General features: G+C 41.0%; 1 protein-coding gene across 2 annotated transcripts in view; it reads right to left on the bottom strand.

Annotated features, from left to right (window-relative positions):
* LOC125450659 (probable E3 ubiquitin-protein ligase HERC1) overlaps positions 1 to 20424 on the bottom strand; it is a 235586-nt gene that overhangs the window by 135726 nt on the left and 79436 nt on the right. For both annotated transcript variants that reach the window (XM_059648883.1, XM_059648890.1), the window contains exons 19-25: positions 16916 to 17089; positions 15424 to 15535; positions 12608 to 12734; positions 8900 to 9053; positions 8227 to 8509; positions 7453 to 7546; positions 1608 to 1659 (exon numbers count right to left, since the gene is read on the bottom strand). In XM_059648883.1, the coding sequence (XP_059504866.1) occupies positions 1608 to 1659; positions 7453 to 7546; positions 8227 to 8509; positions 8900 to 9053; positions 12608 to 12734; positions 15424 to 15535; positions 16916 to 17089 (996 nt within the window). The remainder of the gene's footprint in view (positions 1 to 1607; positions 1660 to 7452; positions 7547 to 8226; positions 8510 to 8899; positions 9054 to 12607; positions 12735 to 15423; positions 15536 to 16915; positions 17090 to 20424) is intronic.

Here is a 20424-nt window from a genome sequence, read left to right as displayed (position 1 = left end):
GATACAGTACAGGACAAATACAGTACAGTATATCCATAAAAGCAAAAAAAAGGGCAAATTTTGTTCTCCATTCAAAGACAGAATGCAAAAATTTGCAATATATCCGTATGAGTGGACTTTATTGGAAGTCCAGTTAAAATATCAGCACTTCACTGGCTTCCTGATTACAAGATAAAGTGGCCATAAATCCTACTGGGCCATAGGGCTGCTTGTTCATTGGACAGATGACAGATGGTGGTTTAACCCATACCTGAGGCAAAGAGGGATGTTGTGAAGGAGAGTTTTCGTGGTAAACTCAGCCAGTGTTTGAGCTGAACGCATGATACTAGCATCATTCTGCACGTCCCCTGATTAACTTAAAAAGAGAGAGAGAGAATAAATTTGTATGAAAAATAAAAATGTCAGAATGCCTTTAGATGACATACTGACTACTGCTACAGTTTCAGCAGCAGAGTCACAATATGTCATTTAGGCAATGTCTGTTGACACTGGAACTACAGGGCAACTGCCTGTGCGTGTCCACTCAGAAATTCAAAACTGGAGAGATGAGGTGGTAAGAAATTGGGCTGGGGCTAAACAGAGTGGGCCAGGGTGGAGGAGGGAAAAGAACAGACAGGTAGGGCTGGGAGCGGTGGGGTAATCTCTCCCTCTGTCCCTGGCTGTATTACCCACTGGCCTGATCCCGCATGCTGGCTTGAACCCCCCAGTCCTGCTGATACAATCTCTCCCATGTGGTCTTTTCCAACCTCTAAACGACTTCCCATCATGGCTGCATCCATTAGTATGCATTCACAGGGGGAATAGCACGCATGCTCTGTGGTGTCAGCAAGCACATCCAGTGAATTAAACTGGCTGTTTGTCAGGAACATCAATGCTGTTACTGTGTTGTTGCAGGAAGTGAATGGCCAATCAGCTGTTATTAACACAAATTAACGGCATGGCAGCAGAAATAGTTGTCACATTTTCCCTTGTGGCTTGACTCTTGATTGACAGACTTTGTGCCCTTTGTCTCTTCTTTCCACCCACATTATTTCTGCAAAACTGCTTGTCTGATCCATCACATCCATTCTATTTGTGAATGGATGTGTGCATGTTTGAATTTGAAAGGCGTACAGTTGAAGCTTGCAAGTTTGCAATATTTAGTAATTAGTAATCCAGTTTGCAGCAATAGATGATAAGCTTGTTATAATGAATTTTTAACTTGTTTGTTCATTGACAAAACCTGGTGAGAGTTTCTTTTATAGATAGTCAGACAATAATTACCTGAGTGAACAAAATGGCCACATTTATATATTTGAAGACTTGTGGAACAGTGGAACTTCATTTCCAATGCAACTCTTCCTGTCAGTATTGTGACATTACTTAAAATTATAAATAGTTTCATTTAAGATGCTGTCATTCTTTTACACAGAATTAGTGCAGCTTGTGACTTTTGTAAACAAATATCCTTAAAATCCCTCCTTATACTTGTATAATCCATTTGGGAGAAGCTTCAGATTGACTGTGTACTTTTAACAAGCTTAACTGAATCAATTTTTTGATAAGCTAATTATTTGAAAATTGTAGTGACAAGGTAGAAATAGTTAACAAGCACCTGGAAATCATACCTAATGTGTGCTCAGATGATCTTGACTGCATTCTGGACTGGCCTTCAGAAAACTGGAATGCACAATACAAAATAAATTTTGAATGATTAAAGCAATTACAAAATTCTGTAACAGAAAAATCAACTACTTTTGTAATCTTTTGCAAGGAGAAAGTTGAGTGCCAACAATGCACTTTTCATTAGGACATGAATCATGCTCATCAAGAAATAGGCCGAAGGAATGAAATAGATAGCAACTGGGTGGTTAATGTAAAGGTATCAACAAACCTCAACAATAGTAATGAAAAACGAGAAGTATTCTGGCATTAAACAGCCAATGAGAAAAGCCCAGAGGATTGAGGAATTTTTACTAACAGTATATGCTGAAAAGTTTAGTTATACAAACAATTATTCTGTCCATCAATATCAGTTTTAAAATTAGTGACAACTATCTTATCTCTAATTGCATCAATTACAACTCGAAGGGAGATTGGAGATAGTTGTTTTCCTACACATTTGCAGCACTTGTCTTCTTAAGTAGTATAGGTAACAGGTTTGGAAGGTGTGTCAACTGAGCATGAGAGTTATTGCAGCGCACCTTGTACATAGTACAAATTATTGCCATTATGCGTCAAAGGTGATCTGAGTCAATGTTGAAGGTGGTGAAAACGGTACCAAGTAAGTGGACTGCTTTGCATTGGTTGGTACTGAGCTTCTTAAGTGTTGCTGGAGCTGCCAAAAACCAGTCAAATGGAAGTCATAGCATCAGAGGACAGAAAAGGACCTTCGGCTCATGCATACTGCCAAAAATCCCATTTTACTTGAATATTACGACACTGCAAATGCTCATTCGAGTGCTTTTAAAAAGGTTGTGAAGTTACCTGCCTCAACCACCCTTCCAGGCACTTCATTCCAATTCCCCACCACCTTCTGAGTGACAAAATATTTCCTCAAATTCCCCCTTAAATCTTCTGACCTTCACCTTAAAAATTATGCCCCCTTGTTACTGACCGTTCATTTGGGGTGGGGGGGCAGTTATTTTCTCTCCATCCTGTCAATGCCCCTCAATCCTAAACACCTCTGTGTCAGGACCACAAACTCACTGCTCCAAAGAAAACAACACCAGCTCTCTTTGCAGCTAAGATATTCCATCCCAGGCAACAATCTAGTGAACTTCCTCTGTACACCCTCTATTACAATCTCATTTTTGACCAGAACTGCACACGATACTCCAGTTGGGACCTAACACAAGTTCCGTACAGCTCCAACATAACCTTCCTTTTCTCGTAATCCAGACTTTGACTGATAAAGGCAAATGTCCCATATACCTTAACTAACCCGTTAACCTGCCGTGCTGTCTTCAGGAAACCATGGACAAGGACCCCAAGATCTGTTTCTTTGAGCGTCCTACTGTCCTGCCAGACTTTTCCATCACACTCCTAAGTTGTGCTTTGGAGGTTGGTTAGGCTTTACGGAGTAGGGAGAAGAGTTACTTGCTGCACAAACCCTAATCTCTGGCCTGCTCTTGTACCTTGTTTTATGGCTGGTCTAGCCGGTTTTCAGTATCTATATAATAAAAGAAACTAATACACTGACAATCAATTTAGATTCAGAACAGAAGATTTTGCCTGCTCAACACTGTTGCCATGAAGCAACTACAAAAATCATCTGCCGTATGCCAAATTTAGGCCAAGTTTTACAGAAAGAAACTGAATGATAGAAATTTGTCTTAGGTTGTGGCAACAGGCAGAGAAGAAATGGTGGTCAGTTACTAGATCAAAGCCTGATATTCAATTCTACTAATGAGAATAAAGCTGAATAACAAGTAGTCAATATAAGGGCCAGTCAATCAAACATTGCCCAATTTGCATTATACCCGAGGGATTTTCTGCCCCAAATATTTAATGGGAATGGACATATAAGTGTTTCCTTCAGCTGAATTTAACACAAAATGAAAGGTAGGAGAAAAACTTAGCAAACCAAAGGATTGTTGCAGAAAGTAAAAAGTTCATGGTGTGGGGGGAAATAGAAGATTAGCTTGGAAGACTGGCTGGCTGGCAGAAAATGGAGGATGTGCATAAATGCATCTTTGGCTGTTTGGAAGGATATGACAAGTGGAGTCTTGCAATGGTCTGCACAAGGGCTTCAAATTTTTACTACATACATCACTGACGTAAGGGAGGGGAGTGAAAATATTTGTAAACAACACAAAGACAGATAGGAAAGTTTGATCTGAAGATGGAGGGTTTTGCAGAAAGACTGAGTGAATGGACAAAAATGTGGCAGATGAAGTATAATGTGGGAAAATGTGAAATTGTTCACTTTGGTTAAAAAAGAAATGAAGAAGCAGAATATTATTTACATGGAGAACTGAAGAAATGCAAAATTCAAAGGTCATGGACAAAAACAGAAGTTGCTGGAAAAGCTCAGCAGGTCTGGCAGCACCCGTGAAGAAAAAAACAAGAGTTAATGTTTTGGGTCCAATGACCCTTCCTCAGAACTTCATGGAGTTTTGTATGAATTTGTCTAATGTATGAATTAGAAAACTTTAGCACGCAGGTATTGCACGTAATCAAGGTGGCAAATGGGATGCTATCCCTTAATAGGACAGGAATTGATTACAAAAAAGAATGTTATGCTTCAGTTACACAGAGCAATCATGGACCACACAGTCATAGAGAGGTACAGCACAAAAAGAGACTCTTCGGTCCAGGTCATCCATGCCAACCAGATAACCTAAATTAATCTAGTCCCATTTGCCAGCATTTGGTCCATCTCCCTTCCTATTCATGTACCCATCCAGATGCCATTTAAATGCTGCAATTGTACCTGCCTCCACCACTTCTCCGGTAGCTAACACTGTACATGCACTACCCTCCGCATTAAGATATTGCCCCTTACATTCCTATTAAATCTGTGGCCTCCAGTTTTGGACTCCTTACCCTAGGAAAAGACCTTGGCTATTCATCCCATCCATGCCCTCAATGATTTCATATACTTCCAAATTCTAAAAGTGGTCTAAACAATGTCCTGTACACCTGCAAATTGACCTCCCAACTCTTATATTCAGTGCACTGACCAATAAAGGCAAGTGTACCAGAAGCCTTCTTCACTACCATGTTTACCTGCAATTCCACCTTCAAAAAACTAGCAATTTGCATCCCAACATCTTTGTTCAGCAATACTCCCCATCACCTTACCTTTAAGTGTGTGATTTGTTCTCTGATTTGCCCCATCAAAATGCAACACCTCATATATATCTAAACTAAATGCTATCTGCCACTCCTTAGTGCACTGGCCCATCTGATCAAGATTCTAATGTACTCTGAGATAACCTGCACTGTCCACTACACCACCAATTTTGGTGTCATCTGCAAACTTACTCACCATACCTCTTATATTCACATCCAAATGATTTATACAAATGACAAAACGCAGCAGGCTCAGCACTGATCGTAGATAATAAAATGTGAGGCTGGATGAACACAGCAGGCCCAGCAGCATCTCAGGAGCACAAAAGCTGACGTTTCGGGCCTAGACCCTTCATTAGAGAGGGGGATGGGGTGAGGGTTCTGGAATAAATAGGGAGAGAGGGGGAGGCGGACCGAAGATGGAGAGAAAAGAAGATAGGTGGAGAGGAGGGTATAGGTGGGGAGGTAGGGAGGGGATAGGTCAGTCCAGGGAAGACGGACAGGTCAAGGAGGTGGGATGAGGTTAGTAGGTAGGAGATGGAGGTGCGGCTTGGGGTGGGAGGAAGGGATGGGTGAGAGGAAGAACAGATTAGGGAGGCAGAGACAGGTTGGACTGGTTTTGGGATGCAGTGGGGGGAGGGGGCGAACTGGGCTGGTTTTGGGATGCGGTGGGGGAAGGGGAGATTTTGAAGCTGGTGAAGTCCACATTGATACCATTGGGCTGCAGGGTTCCCAAGCGGAATAGGAGTTGCTGTTCCTGCAACCTTTGGGTGGCATCCGTGTGGCACTGCAGGAGGCCCGTGATGGACATGTCATCTAAAGAACGGGAGGGGGAGTGGAAATGGTTTGCGACTGGGAGGTGCAGTTGTTTATTGTGAACCGAGCGGAGGTGTTCTGCAAAGCACCAAGGGCTTCCAAGTCTGAAAAACAACCCTCCACCACCATCCTCTGTCACCTACTATCAATCATCTTGAATATAGTATGCAGCTTGGTTACCTTAAGGAAAGATGTCAATGCATTGGAGATGGTTCTGAGGAGGCTCACTAGATTAATACCTGGAATGAATGGGTTGTTTTAAAAGATAGGTTTGACAGGTTGAGTTTGCTTCCACATTTCCACTGAAAGTGAGGGGAGTCAAATACTAAAAACCAGAAGAACTGCAGATGCTGTGAATAACAGACAAAAATAGGAATTGCTGGAAAAGCTCAGCAGGTCTGGCACCATCCATGGGGAGAATCAGAGTTAATGCTTTGGGTCGAGTGACCATTCTTCAGTTTTTTTTGTCTCAGTGAGGGGAGGCTTGATTCATGTGCAAAAGGTCCCGAATGGTCTTGACATGTTGGAGTTGGTAAGGATGCCTCCACTTTTTGGCGAGTCCAGAACAAAGGGACACTGTTTAATATTAAAAGTCATTCTTTTGGAACAGGAATGGGGAGAAATTTCTTGTTTCAGAGGGTTATGCAACACTGGACCTCTGTCCCAAAAGGCAGTGGAAGCAGGGTCATTATGTTTTCTTTAAGATAGAGGTGAACGGATAGTTAATAGGCAGGTGAATCCAAAGTTATAAGGGATGAGATGGAAATGTGAATTTCAAAACATAGCAGGTTAGCCATGATCTTACCAAATTGTGCAGCAGCCTTGAGGAGCTGCTTGATTTATTTCTGCACCTATTTCATGTGTTCATATGATAAATATTTGGATCGTAACTGTTTCAAATTTACATCAACAGCTTGAATATACTTAGTAATCCACCCTCAACAATCCTTACATACAGATGAGGAAGAACACCACTTTAATTGGGACAACACACCCATCCTAGGACAAGCCAAACAGAGACATGCACAAGAATTCCTAGAAGCATGGCATTCTAACTGGAACTCCATCAACAAACACATTAATTTGGAACCCATCTACCATCCTCTGAGAAAAAGAACAGGAAATGACATCACCAATCCAAGGAAACCTAAACAGATAAATAGAAAGCGGGACTAACACCAGTGCTTCACCAGAGGCTCACTGATGATGTTGCCTAGAATGGTGACGAAACATCTAAAAACTAACCTACCAGCTCAGCAAGCAAACTCACATCCTTATCTATTCCTATAGATACATCCTCAAAAAATCCAGAAGATTAGTTGTAAGACATAACAAAGTGCGGAGCTGGAGGAATACAGCAGGCCAGAGAGGAGCAGGAAAGTTGATGTTTTGGGTGATTTCCCTTTCATAAATCCATGCTGCGTTTGTCTAATCCTGTTAATGCTTTCTAAGTGTTCTGTTATGTCTTTTACAACAGACTCTAGTAATTGCCCCATGTTAAGATACCTGGTCTATGATTCTCTGTTTTCTGTCCCTCTTTTTAAATCATGAGGTACATTCGAAACCCTACTGAATGTTGAAAGGTGACCAATCATTGCATCCAATATTTCTAATGCCACTTCCTTCAGTAGTGTGGGACAAAGATTATCAGCTCCTCAGGAATTGTCAGCCTTTGACCCCATTAATGTCTTTAGGACCATTTGTAATGAGGTTAATACAGTTTATGTGAATGTTTATTTCCTAATAAGTCAGGGCAATTAATAAGGCAGCAGCTCAGTAAATAAACAGAGGTTAACAAAAATTGATTTTTCCCACCATAGTTTGAAAACTGCAGAAAATGTCTGATTGTGGAAGACATACTTCTTTATTCACTTGCTTCCTTGCATCACAGTCACTTTGATTCTGTCTGAGTCTTGCCCGAGATGACTGTTCCTCTTGCACAGAACTTCCTTTCCTATGAGAAAAAGAACAAGTAGCTACTTAAAATACTTTCTTTAAAAAAATACAAAAGCACCTAACAGTGGCTCAGCGATTAGCACTGCTGCCTCAGAGTGCTCGGGACCCAGGTTTGATTCCAGCCTTGGGTGATTATGTGTGCAGTTTGTACATTATCCCTGTATCTGCCTGGGTTTCCTCACACATTCCAAAGATCTACACATTAGCCATGGTAAATGCAAGGCGAGAGAGTGAGGGAGTGAGGGGGTGAGAGGGGGAAGGGGGGGGGGGGGGGGGGGAGAGGGAGAGGGAGGAGAGGGATGGACCAAATAGCTTCTTTTCACAAAGTAGGGATTCCGAGTTGAATTTGGCATTAAATAAGAAAGCATTCAAAGGAAGTCAAATTATTTTCTATGCCTTCATATATGGAGCTTCTTGTCTTCTCCAGCCTGCCCTTTATACTTAAAACAAAAGTTAAAAGCCAAGTTTGGCATTACAGAGCTACAACATTTTGCAACGAATTTTTCTTTTGTTACATCTAGAAAATAAGAACTTTCTATGATACATCTTGGCTTCTAAAATGAGATGGAATAAAACAAGACAGGAAGCAAAGGTGAAAAGAATAAAGAGAAAATGGATGAAAGAAAGGAAGAAATAAAGGTGTAAGGGAGAGGAAAAGGCATAATCTTAATGACTGACCTAGTTTTAGCTAATGTTGGCTCTTCTTGCCATCCTTTCCCCAGCCATACGGCCCGTACTCCAAGAATGAGGAAGGCACAGCGTAAAATTACATAGTGGCACATGGATATAAAGGAATATTGCTCTTCTGAATCCCTCCTTTTATCTTTCGGAGTATTTTCGGCTTCTGGAATTTCCACGCTGCCTGTACTGTTAGGTCGGCTATTTGTGCCCGAATATTCATACACAGTTTCATTTTCATGATGACAAGCAGCCTTTCGAGCTAGGAAACACTCTAAAACCTCTGTCATATGAGAAACGAAGAATTAATATCCTAATACTTAATATTTTTTGCGTTTTATATTTTCTTCCATATTAAATCACTATATAAAAATCATGTACACTTAAATGGAGATTTTACATTGTAAGTTTCAGGAGTTTCTGCATTAACAAATGCATATTCTGGCTGACAGAATCCATCTTAATAATCAACGAATGTCATTATTCTAATCACACCAAGAAAATAAAACATTTTGAGGGTTTTAAGGAACATCACTTACGGATGGATTTTTTTTAAAAGCTAGCTATACATATTGTGAGCATTCATTTTTACATGCAGGGTAGTAATTTCAGACTTTCTGAAAGACAAATTAGATTATAAAGCTGGAAAATATTATAATCTCCGTTTACACACTGCTTATCTTTGGGAAATCCTCTGTGTCCAATAGCACAATCTCTCTTTCCGGGTTGTATTGTGGTTCCTCTGATTGTCTAACGTTTGCTGTTTGTTCAGTGGTACTACAGCTCTCTCTTGGTTCATCTTCAACATTATCGGAGACATCTGAAAGCTAAAAATTAACAACATACTTAATATACTAAACAATCATTGCTTTCAAATGTAGTACATATAATTATATTTCATTAGTTTTTAAGATTCCCTGCTCAACCTTTGAACATGCTGCTTTCCAACAGAGAAAAAAAACACAAGATTGCCTGATCCCTTCAAGACATTTTATTATGACATCCAAGGAATCAATCCTACAACAAAAAATTGGGCAGTATTGTAAAAGGTTCACTACATCATAAAATTGTGCCTTCTAAAATTGTTGCAAAAATATGTACAGTGGATGTTGAGAGATTTACTGGTTCAGTTGCGTAGCTCTTTCAAATGCCACCAACACATCTAGAAAATCATCAAGACAACTAATAGGGTACTGGCTTTCATATCCAAAAGGTTGCAGTATAGGGATGCAGACGGTATGCTGCAGTTACATAAAATGCTGGTTTGGCCTCACGTAGAGTACTGACAGCAGATTTGGGCACCGCACCTGAGGAAGGAAACCCGAGGAAGGAGTTTAATGAGGTTTACGAGCATGATACCTGGACTTCAAGGGTTAAGTTAGGAAGGAAGATTAGATAAACTAGGTCTTTATTCTATAGAATTTAGAAGGTTAATGAGTGGCCTAATCGAGATTTTCAGGATATTAACAGGAAATGACAGGGTAGACAATATTTCCACTGGTTGATGATTCTAGGACCAGGGGCAGTCTCAGAATTAGAGTTGGATCATTCAAGACAGAAGTTAGAAAGCACTTCTATATGCAAAGCGTAGTCAATGCTAAATTCAATTGTTAAATCTAAATCTGAGGCATACAAGTTTTTATTAGGCAAGGGTATCAAAGAGATATGTGCCTAAAGCAGGCAAATGGAGTTAAGCCACAGCTCAGCTATGATCTTACTGAATGGAGCAGCAGGCTCAAGGGGCTGTACGGCAAACTCCTATTCCTATGTGGACCTCAGCGGCTAGGTCAGCACTTATTGTCCATTCTCATCTACCCTGAAGGTGGTGATGGTGACTGAGCAGGAAAAATTAGGATGGTTCGATATTGATTAGAAAGAAGTGACAAGAAATCAGAGCCAGATGGAACGCACCCAAGGATGTTGAAAGACACAAAAGCAGAAATTGTAGGGTCCTTGGCCATAATCTTTCAGTCTTCTCTAGAGTGGAGAGAGATATCGGAGGACAGGAGAATTGCAGGCATTGCATCCTTGTCCAAAAACCTTTGTACGGATAAATCCAGCAATTACAGGCCAGTGAGTTTAATTCAGTGGTGGGGAAGCTTTTAGAAACAATTATTCAGGATAGACTTGATTGATTGATTGATTGATTTACTTTCACAAGATACATTGAAGTGTGTTGTTCTGCATGCTACACGGGCAGATTGTATGATACAAAGTGCATCAAGGTAGTAGAACAGAGTGCAGAATACAGTGTTACAACCACAGAGAAGGTGCAGAGATCAGAATTAGCATTTGAGAGGTCTGTTCAAAAGTCTGATAACAGCAGCGAAGAAGCTGTTCCTTAATTTGTTCATACATGTATTGAAAATTTTATATCTTGTGCCCAATAGAAAAGGTGGTAGAGGGTATAACTGGGATGGGAAGGGTCTTTGAATATGTTGGTTGTATCTTGTGGAATAAAAAGGAGTAGCAGCAATATGGATACAAAATTGGCTGAGCAACTGGAAACAACTGCACTCAGAAGATATTTTTCAAACTGAAGGAGGGCTTGAAACAGAGTTACCTGAGGGTCAGAATTTGAACTTTTTCTTTTCCTGACATATATTAATCCTCCAGACCTTGGTGCGCAGGGAATACATTTCAAAGTTTACAGTTGACATGAAAATTGTAAAACTGCAAGGAGGACACTGTAAAACTCCAATATGGACAAACCAGTCAATAAAGTGAGTAGGTGGTATACGTGAAGAATATGGACACAGAACATAAATACAGGGTACAATACTTGCTGAGGTGTAGGATTAGAGGGACGTGGGTTTAAGGGTACTGCATAGTTCACTGAAGGTAGCCGGATGGATGGATGGATGGATGGAGAGAACAGTTAATGAAGTTTATACTATCCTCAGCTTTATTAGCCAGACACAGCATGAGTGAGGAGGTAATGCTGAACTTATCCAAGACACTTACATGACATCACCAGGAGTACTGAGCTCCACACCACAGGAAGGGCTGAAGAGAGTACAGACAAGATTTACAAGAATGGTGCCAGTGATGAGAAACTTCAGGTACAGGACAGTTTGGAGAGGTTGGGCTTAAAGAGAAGATGGCTTATCATTGACCATGAAGGGAAGCAAATACAAAATAGGTAGATTATGCTTCGGTTAATCAGGGCATAGGTGAGATTATACTTGGAAGTACTACGGATAGTATTGGTTACTTTACTTAAGAAAGGATGTCAATGCAATGGAGACAATTCAGGCATTTTCTGTGTAAAACACCAATTAGCAGGTTATCTTATAATGAAAGGTTGAACAGGCTAGGCTGGGGTTTGGAAGTGCAAGAGGTGACTTGATTGAAATATACATATGGAGTCTTGAGAGGATTGATGTGGAGAGGGCATTTTTTCTTCTGAACATCTCAAACTAGGAATCCCTACTTAAAAGGTGAGTGGTCATCCATTGAAAATCAAAAATGAGGCAAAAATTTTACTCTCAAAGTTGCAAGTCTTCAGAACTCTTTCTCAAAAGAGGGTGTAACTATAGTTTTGAATTTTTTTTATAAGGTATAGGTGAATGATTTCTTGAAAATTAATGGGGTAAACAGTTGTCTGGGGAAAATAGGAATGCAGATTTGAGGTTATAATTGGAACAGTTATGACCTTATTAAATAGTCGAGCAGGCTCGAAGGACCAAATGGCTTTCTCCTGTGATCAGAGATAATGGGAACTGCAGATGCTGGAGAATCCGAAATAACAAAGTGTGGAGCTGGATGAACACACCAGGCCAAGCAGCATCTTTGGGGCACAAAAGCTGACGTTTCGGGCCTAGACCCTTCATCAGAAAAGGGGGATGGGGAGAGGTTTCTGAAATAAATAGGGAGAAAGGGGGAGGCGGACCGAAGATGGATAGAGGAGAAGTTAGGGGGAGAGGAGAGTATAGGTGGGGAGGGGATAGGTCAGTCCGGGGAGGACGGGCGGGTAGGTGGAGGCGGTGGAAAAACTGCTCGATGTCCAGATGTGACTGGTACCCGGTTTGCTTCAGGACATAGTCGAGCAGTTTCAAGGCCGACGAGACGACAAGAGAGTTGCAGTGGGAGAGAGAACCCCTGAGGTTGGCCCAGAGGGAGGGTAACTTCTTCAGGTTAGGCATCCTGACCGCCTCCCCCTCTCTCCCTATTTATTTCAGAATAGTCTCCCCATCCCCCTTTTCTGAAGAAGGGTCTAGGCCTGAAACGTCACCTTTTGTGCTCCTAAGATGCTGCTTGGCCTGCTGTGTTCATCCAGCTCCACACTTTGTTATCGTGGCTTTTTCTTGTTCCTTGTTTATATGTTCAAACGTGTATATACATATAATATACATCTACCAACAGTAGGTTAATTTTTTACCTGTCTGGGCCAAGTGGGCAGCTGCACCTCTGCAGTATTATAGACGACATTCTTTTGAGACAGTAGTGTACTTCTAACCTTGTAGACACATTGATAAACTTCCACAAGTCCCTCACTGGGTTGGCACCTGCAAATACAATAAAAAGCATCTAGAAAATGCTTTGTTTTTGAAAGAAATTGTAAGCCCAGTATATTTCAAAAGACAGAGGAAGACCAGGGAGTGGTCATAATGTCACTGGAATACTAATCCAGAGGCCCAGGCTAATTATGTGGGGACATGCATTCAAATCTCATCCTGGCGGCTGGTGGAATTTAAGTGAGCAATAAAATTTGGTACTAAAAGCTACTGTCAGTCATGGTGACGACTAAGCCATCGTTGGTTCTTTTAAAAAAAAAAGCAAATCTCATTTACCATTCATCCTCACCTGATTTGGCCGACACGCAATTCAGACCCAAAATAACGTGCTGCTCTTTTTTCTGTCCTCCAAAAGGCCTAGCAAACTACTTATTTCAAGGGCAATTAGTTATGAGCAAGAAATAACATCCACATGTATGAAAGAGTGGTGGCGTGTGGAATGCTCTGCCGGCAGTGGAGTCAAATACTTGAGACTTTTAAGCAATTCTTGGATAGGCACATGGAGGCTAATAAAATGTAGGGTAAGCAGGGTAGGCTGATCTTAGTAGAATAATAGGTTGGTACAACATCATGGGCTGAAGGGCCTGTGCTGTTCTATGTTCTACAAAAGTGTTGTGAAAGTGTTGTGTTGTGTTGTGCACTGCTACTTGATTTAAAGTACTCTTGGGGTCATTACATAAAGACCCTAACTTTCCTACTTAGCTAAGGTCAACATAAAATAAATTAATCAGGTTTCAATATTAAACAAGTAATACTTACTATAATTAAAACTGATGTAATCATAGGCAAAACAAAAACTATCTTATAACTCTTCTACTCAAAATGTAGCCCTTCTTAAAACCTCTATATACATGTATGGACAGATCAAGCAAAGGAAACATTAGATGCTATGAACAGAGGAAGAAGAAAATAAAGGGAAAATAGTTCAATAGCACCAGTCTACAGGATTCAATGAGGTGTTCTTTTACTTCTTCCAAGTCCTTCTGAAATTGTTCTTTCACAGTCCTTTCAGCTCCTTACTGAAAACACAGGCAGTTCGCACACTAATTGTTCAATCCTTTGGTTGCTATTAGAGGCAGCAGCTTAAGCAAAAGGAGAGACACAACAGCTATCTCCAAATCTTTCTGACATCTTTTCTAGGAGAAAGAAAGTGCTGCCTATTTAAGAGTCTGGAGACTGTATCATGCACAAACCAGCTGTCCAACTGCCCAGGAGACAGGGAGGTTCTATCATGATGAATACTCCTAACTCCCACAATTGACCCTGACTGTAAAAAAAAGTCAACAGACTGGCTCCGGGCAAAGCTGTCCGGAACACATCCACACAACACTGATGAATCCAGCAATCCTCCCCTCACTGTTAAACAAGATAATGGTACAAGTACAATGCAATGCAAAAACAGAAGTTTCTGGAACTCATTGGAAAAACTGTAACATCTCATTTGACAGTTTCCTTAGTTCAAATCAAAATTCTTTTCCCATTATGATCCATAACCCAAAAATAAATAAAAATAAAAAGATGTGGCCTTTACCTAAGAATTGTGTCAACAATGTGACACATGCAAATATGCCTGTATCATGCTTCTGAGTTAAAGACAGATCATTAATTTTAAAAAAGTGTTTTTATTTACCCCATCCTATGAATTATTTTTCCCCGTTATCACTACTTTCTTCAGACAATAAAGCGATTGTGATTCCATATCATCAGACATTCTCTAATATATTTATCAAGTTGTGATTCTTTGTACTCAAATGCCAGGCTTATTCTAAGCTAAAGATGAGGTGGGAGGTGCAGTTCATCAAGTTTGAGATATCATGAGGCAGGAGAGTTAGAATCAAGGGCAGAGAGTGCAAGTTCACTTGACAGTTAGGAAGACAAGTGCAATGTTGGCATTCATTTTGAAAGGCCTAGAATGCTAGAGTAGAATGTACTGCTATGTCTGTATAAGGCTCTAGTCAGACCATATTTGGAATATTGAGAGCAGTTTTGGGCCCCATATCTAAGAAAGGACATACTGGCCTTGGATAGAGTCCAGAAGAGATTCACGAGAATGATCTCAGAAGCTTGTCAAATGAAGTGCAGTTGAGGACTCTGGGTCTGTACTCAATAGATGGATGAGGGGAAATCTCATTGAAATTGACAGAACACAGGGTATTCCTGGATAGGGTGGAGGTGGAGATGGGAGAAGATGTTTCCACTATGAAGACAGACTAGGACCCAAGGCACAGCCTCAGAAGAGTCTAGGCCCGAAATGTCAGCTTTTCTGCTCGACCTGCTGTGTTCATCCAGCTCCACACCTTGTGGTGCAGGTGCAACAAGCTTTTAGGAAAGCTGGTGGGATGCTGACCTTTATTGCAAGAAGATTTGAGTACAGGAGTAATGAAGTCTTGATTCAAGTAAGTCTGCACCTGGAGTGGTGTGTGCAGGGTTTGGTCTCCTGTTTTCAGGAAAGATATCATTGCCATTGAGGAAGTGCAATGAACCTTCACCCAATTGGGTTTTTTTTCTGTATTTTTGGTATTCAGCTTGGTTCTTTACTGTGTTATGAAAAAGCCATTTATCATAATTTATTTCATTTTAATCTCTATTTTTTTTAAGTCAACCTGAAAACTTTAAATTTGAGGTCCTTCCTTTCTCCCCAGAGGACCAGCCTGTTCTTCTTTATATTTATTGAAATTACCGCTCATCTTTGCACGCCTCTTGAAATAATCCTGTGTGCTTGAGTAATACGGCAAGAATAAACCGGGACACAGTGTCCAACAAATAATCTCCATTTGTACCATGTTCCCATTCTGAAAGAAAGCAAATTAAACAATTGTTTAATGTAATCAGAATACTTGTTATGCAATTCCTTACTGAAGAAAACTTCTCAACTACAAATCAAATTCGTTCATTTGAAGCAGCCTTCATTGTATAAATTTCATGATAAATTCTTGGCCCCAGCCAATAAATAACCAGATTTAGTAAATCCAATTTTATTATTTGGCATGGCAGAAGTTAAACTCATGGGATAGAATGTTAGCTGCCAAGGAAGAGCAGTGACTGTGGTGGTATTTTATGTGCACATAGGCGTGTCTGTAGCACAAGGGTAAGAGAAATAAACCATTGATATTTGTGGACAGGATATACACGGCCAGTTTTCCACATTACTACACAGATGCTACTGATGTAACTATAGAACAGCTTGGCTAGGCACAAGGCTAGTTCAAGAGCACAAACCAGCAGTACTACAGCCAGAATATAGTTGGGGCCCAGAGCCTTCACTGTAACCAGTGCCTTCAGTTGTTTCTTCATATCATTTGGGATGTATTAAACTTGTAGAAGCTGCCGTATTGGATGCCGAGGGCTTCAGGAGGAGCCTGAGATGAATCATCCAATCACTTCTAGCTTATTACGATTGCAGGCGTTTCAGCCTTCTATTCTGCACTGATATGCTGGGCTCCTCCACCAAGGGAATATTTGTGCAGCCTCCTCCTCCAGTTCATTATTTAATTTTCCACCATCATTCATGACTGGATGTAGCAAAACTGAAGAACTTTGATCTGATCCATTGGTCATGGGATCACTTAATGTCCATTGCATTCTGGTTTCATTTTTTAGCTTGACAGTATTCTTTTGTTAGAGGATACAACTTGTTATGTCATTTTTCAGTTTGCTGGTTGCTATTCTGCACTCCTCAGTGAAGCAGGGTGGATTTCCCCAATTCAATGGTGATGATAAAACTAAAGGAAATACCGGGCAATATTATTATAGTTTAAGTCAGAGTACAATTTTGTTCTTGCTAATGGCCCCCACTGCTTCATGAAGGCCCAGTTCTGAGCTTCTCAAAATTATGAATCACTAAATCGACAGATACACAACTCAACTTAACCTGCTAAGCACAAAACATGTCTTTTTCACAGTCGCACAAAGATGATCCAATTATATAAAATAATTGTTTAAACTAAACTTAGGCAAATAACTACCTTTCCTGTTCACAGCCAGCTATAATTTCAGCTCCATTAAAAAGGGAATCACATAGCATCATTTCATAATGAGATTACATCTATCAAAGCTCGCTTCAACTAATTATTTAATTCATAATAAATTGCATCAAAACAATAGAACATTTAGAAAAGCTAGACAAGGGATAAAACAGCATCAGATGAAATTATGCAAGGGTCAAAAATTACCACTGCTGTTGGCATAAACCTGCATTCTCCTCCAAATTTTGTACCCTGGTTCTACTGAGGTACCCAATGCGATATCTATAAGTGCTGCAGTATCTTCAGAAACTCGGAATTCAAAAGACTTCCGTTCCACAGAGCCAGACAACGCTTTTCCAGTGAGACAATTCATGAGTAAATCTGCAGCAAGGAAACAATATTTGCATAACAAAATAATTTTCTGCTATAAAGATATAAATGTTACAAACATTGTGTTCGAACAAAGGGACACAGGAAATAATCAGGAGTGGGTCAATCAGCTTATTGAGCAGAGAAAACTATGGTTTACTGTTCCTCATTTAATATATTCGAGTTAAATATACAGCTGACAAAGCTTTCATGCTTCAAAACTAAAAACCAAATTTTCAAATTCACATGTATTAGTAGCGAGAGTGGAGATTATATTCTAAATGACGCAAGACGCATTACACATGGCTACTGTCCCACAAATAAAAGGGCAAAGAAGGGAGATTGAATAATGCTAAAACAGGGAAGGGCTTTTTTTTTTGCCAGTGCCTTTCAAAGCACCAAGCTTAACCAGTTAAAAATACATGGGGACTGTGAGCTCATCCTTACCAATCTACTAGCTGCGGTTGCATGTGTCCTTGACAGCTTTGGTAAGAGTGACCACCACACATCCTTGTGGAGGCAAAGGCCTGCGTTCACGTTGTGAATAACCTCCATCATGTAGTGTGGCACTGTGTTAAATGGGATAGACTTCCAATAGATCTAGCAACTCATGACCTGACATCCATGAGGTGCTGTGGGCCATCAACACCGGAACTGTATTCCAGCACAATCTATAATCTCATGGCCTAGCATATTCCCCACTCAATCTTTACCATCAAACCAAGGGATCAATACTTGAGAGTGCAGGGTGGCATTTCAGGAGCAGCACCAAACATAACTGAAGATGAGGTGTCAACCTGGTGAAACCACCAAACAGGACTGCATACATGCAAACCAGCAAGTGATAGATAGAGCTAAGGGATCCCACAATCAACAGATCAAACAATTGTGGAAACGTGAGCAAATGTGAGGTCTTGCACTTAGGAAAAAAGAATTCAGGCGTGGGCTATTTTCTAAACAGTGAGAAAATTCATAAAGCAGAAGTACAAAGAGACCTGGGAGTGTTGGTCCAGGATTCTGTAAAGGTTAATTTGCAGGTGGAGTCTGTAATTAAGAAGGCGAATGTAATGTTGTTGTTTATTTCAAGAGGGTTGGAATATAAAAGCAGTGATGTGCTTCTGAGACTTTATAAAGGTCTAGTTAGGCCCCATTTAGAATACTGTGTCCAATTTTGGGCCCCACACCTCAAAGGAAATACTGGCGCTGGAGCGTGTCCAGTGGAGATTTACATGGATGATCCCTGGAACGGCAGGTTTGACATACGATGAACAGCTGAGGATCGGGGATTGTATTCATTAGAGTTTAGAAGGTTGACAGGAGATCTAATAGAAACTTACAAGATAATGTAAGGCTTAGAAAGGCTGGACGCTGGGAAGCTTTTTCCATTAGGCGGGAAGACTAGGACCCGTGAGCACAGCCTTAGAATTAGAGGGGGTAAATTTAAAACAGAAATGAGGAGACAGTTCTTCAGCCAGAGAGTGTGGTGGGTCTGTGGAATTCATTGCCACGGAGCGCAGTGGAGGCTGGGACATTAAATGTCTTCAAGGCAGAGTTCGATAAATTTTTGATCTCACAAGGAATTAAGGGCTACAGGGAGAATGCAGATAATTGGAGTTGAAATGCCCATCAGCCATGATTAAATGGCGGAGTGGACTTGATGGGCCGAATGGCCTTACTTCCACTCCTATGTCTTATGGCAATCTTCAGCTAGAAGTGATGAGGTGACGACCATCTCAGCTTTCTGCAGTGGTCCCCACCAATACAGATACCAGTCTTCAGCCAAGTTGATTCACTTCACACATCAAGAAACGGTTAGAGACACTGCACATTGCAAAGGCTACATGCCCTGACAACATTCCAGCAATAGTACTGAAAACTTGTGCTCCAGAACTTGCCGCGCCCCTAGCCAAGCTGTTCTAGTACAGTTACACACTGGTATCTACCTGAAAATGTGAAAAATTGCCTAAATATGTTGTGTTCATAAAAAACAGGACAAATCCAACCTGGCCAATTACCACCCCATCAGTCTACTCTCAAGCATCAGTAGAGTGATGGAAAGTGTCATCAACCGTGCTACTGAGCAGCAACTGCTCAGAAAAAAACCTGTTCAGTGACGTGGAGTTAGATTTCCGCCAGTGCCACTCAGCTCCCAAACATATTATAGCAGTTCAACCATGGACAAAAGAGCTGAATTCCAGAAGCGTGGTGACAGTGACAACCTTTGATATCAAGGCTACCTTCAACTGACTGTGGCATCAAGGACCCCTATCAAAACTGGAAGCAGCAGTTATTGGGGGCAAACTCTCCAGAGGTTGGAGTCATACCTGACACACAGGATGATGTAGGGATGTTCGCCAATGATTGTACAATGTTCAGCACCATGCATGACTCCTCAGATATTGAAGCAGTCCATTTTCAAATGCAACAAGATCTGGACAATATCCAGGCTTGGGCTGACAAGTGGCAAATAAGTAACATTTGCACGATACAACTGCCAGGCCATGACCAAAACAAAAAAAAGAGACAATCTAACCACTGTCCTTTGGCATTCAACAGTGTTACCATCACCAAATTCTCCATTATCAACACCCTAGCAGCTATGACTGACCAGAAACTAAACTGCAGTCACCACAAACAGTGGCTACAAAAGCAGGTCAGAAGCTAGGGATGCTGCAGCAAGTAGCTCATCTCCTGACTCCTCAAAGCCTGTCCACCATCTACAAGGCGGAAGTCAGGAGTGTAGTACAATACTCCATTTTCTCAGATGAGTGTAGCCCTAACAACACTCGAAACTCAAAACCATTCAGGACAAAGCAGCCCACTTGACTGGCATTACATCAATAAGCATACACCACGACTGAATCTCAGTAGTAGCAGTGTGTACTATCTCCAAGATGTACTGCAGAAATTCACCAAAGATCTTCAGACTGCACCTTCCAAAGTCATGACCACTTCTATCTGAAAGGACAAGGGCAGCAGATATATAGGAACACCACCACCTTAGAGCTCCCCTCTAAGCCAATCATCTGGACTTGGATAGATATCACCATTCTGTCCCTGTTGCTGGGTCAAAATCCTGGCATCCCCTCTCTAATGGCACTGTGGGTCAACCCACAGCAGGTAGACTGCAGTGGTTCAAGAAGACAGCTCACATCCACCTTCTAAAAGGCAACTGATAATGGGCAAGAAAAGCTGGCTGGCCAGCGATGCCCATATCCCACAAATGAATAGGAAAAAAAACGTATGGAAACAGCAGTCTGCAAATTTCCCTCCATTCACCATTGATTTGGAACTATACTGCAATTCTTTAATATTATCGTATCAAGAACCTAAAAAGTTGGTCTGCA

This window comes from Stegostoma tigrinum, chromosome 1, assembly GCF_030684315.1.
Source record: "Stegostoma tigrinum isolate sSteTig4 chromosome 1, sSteTig4.hap1, whole genome shotgun sequence".
In the NCBI taxonomy this organism is placed as follows: Eukaryota; Metazoa; Chordata; class Chondrichthyes; order Orectolobiformes; family Stegostomatidae; genus Stegostoma; species Stegostoma tigrinum.
Note: the sequence above shows the minus strand (reverse complement) of the source record. Positions and strands in the feature narration are given on the sequence as shown.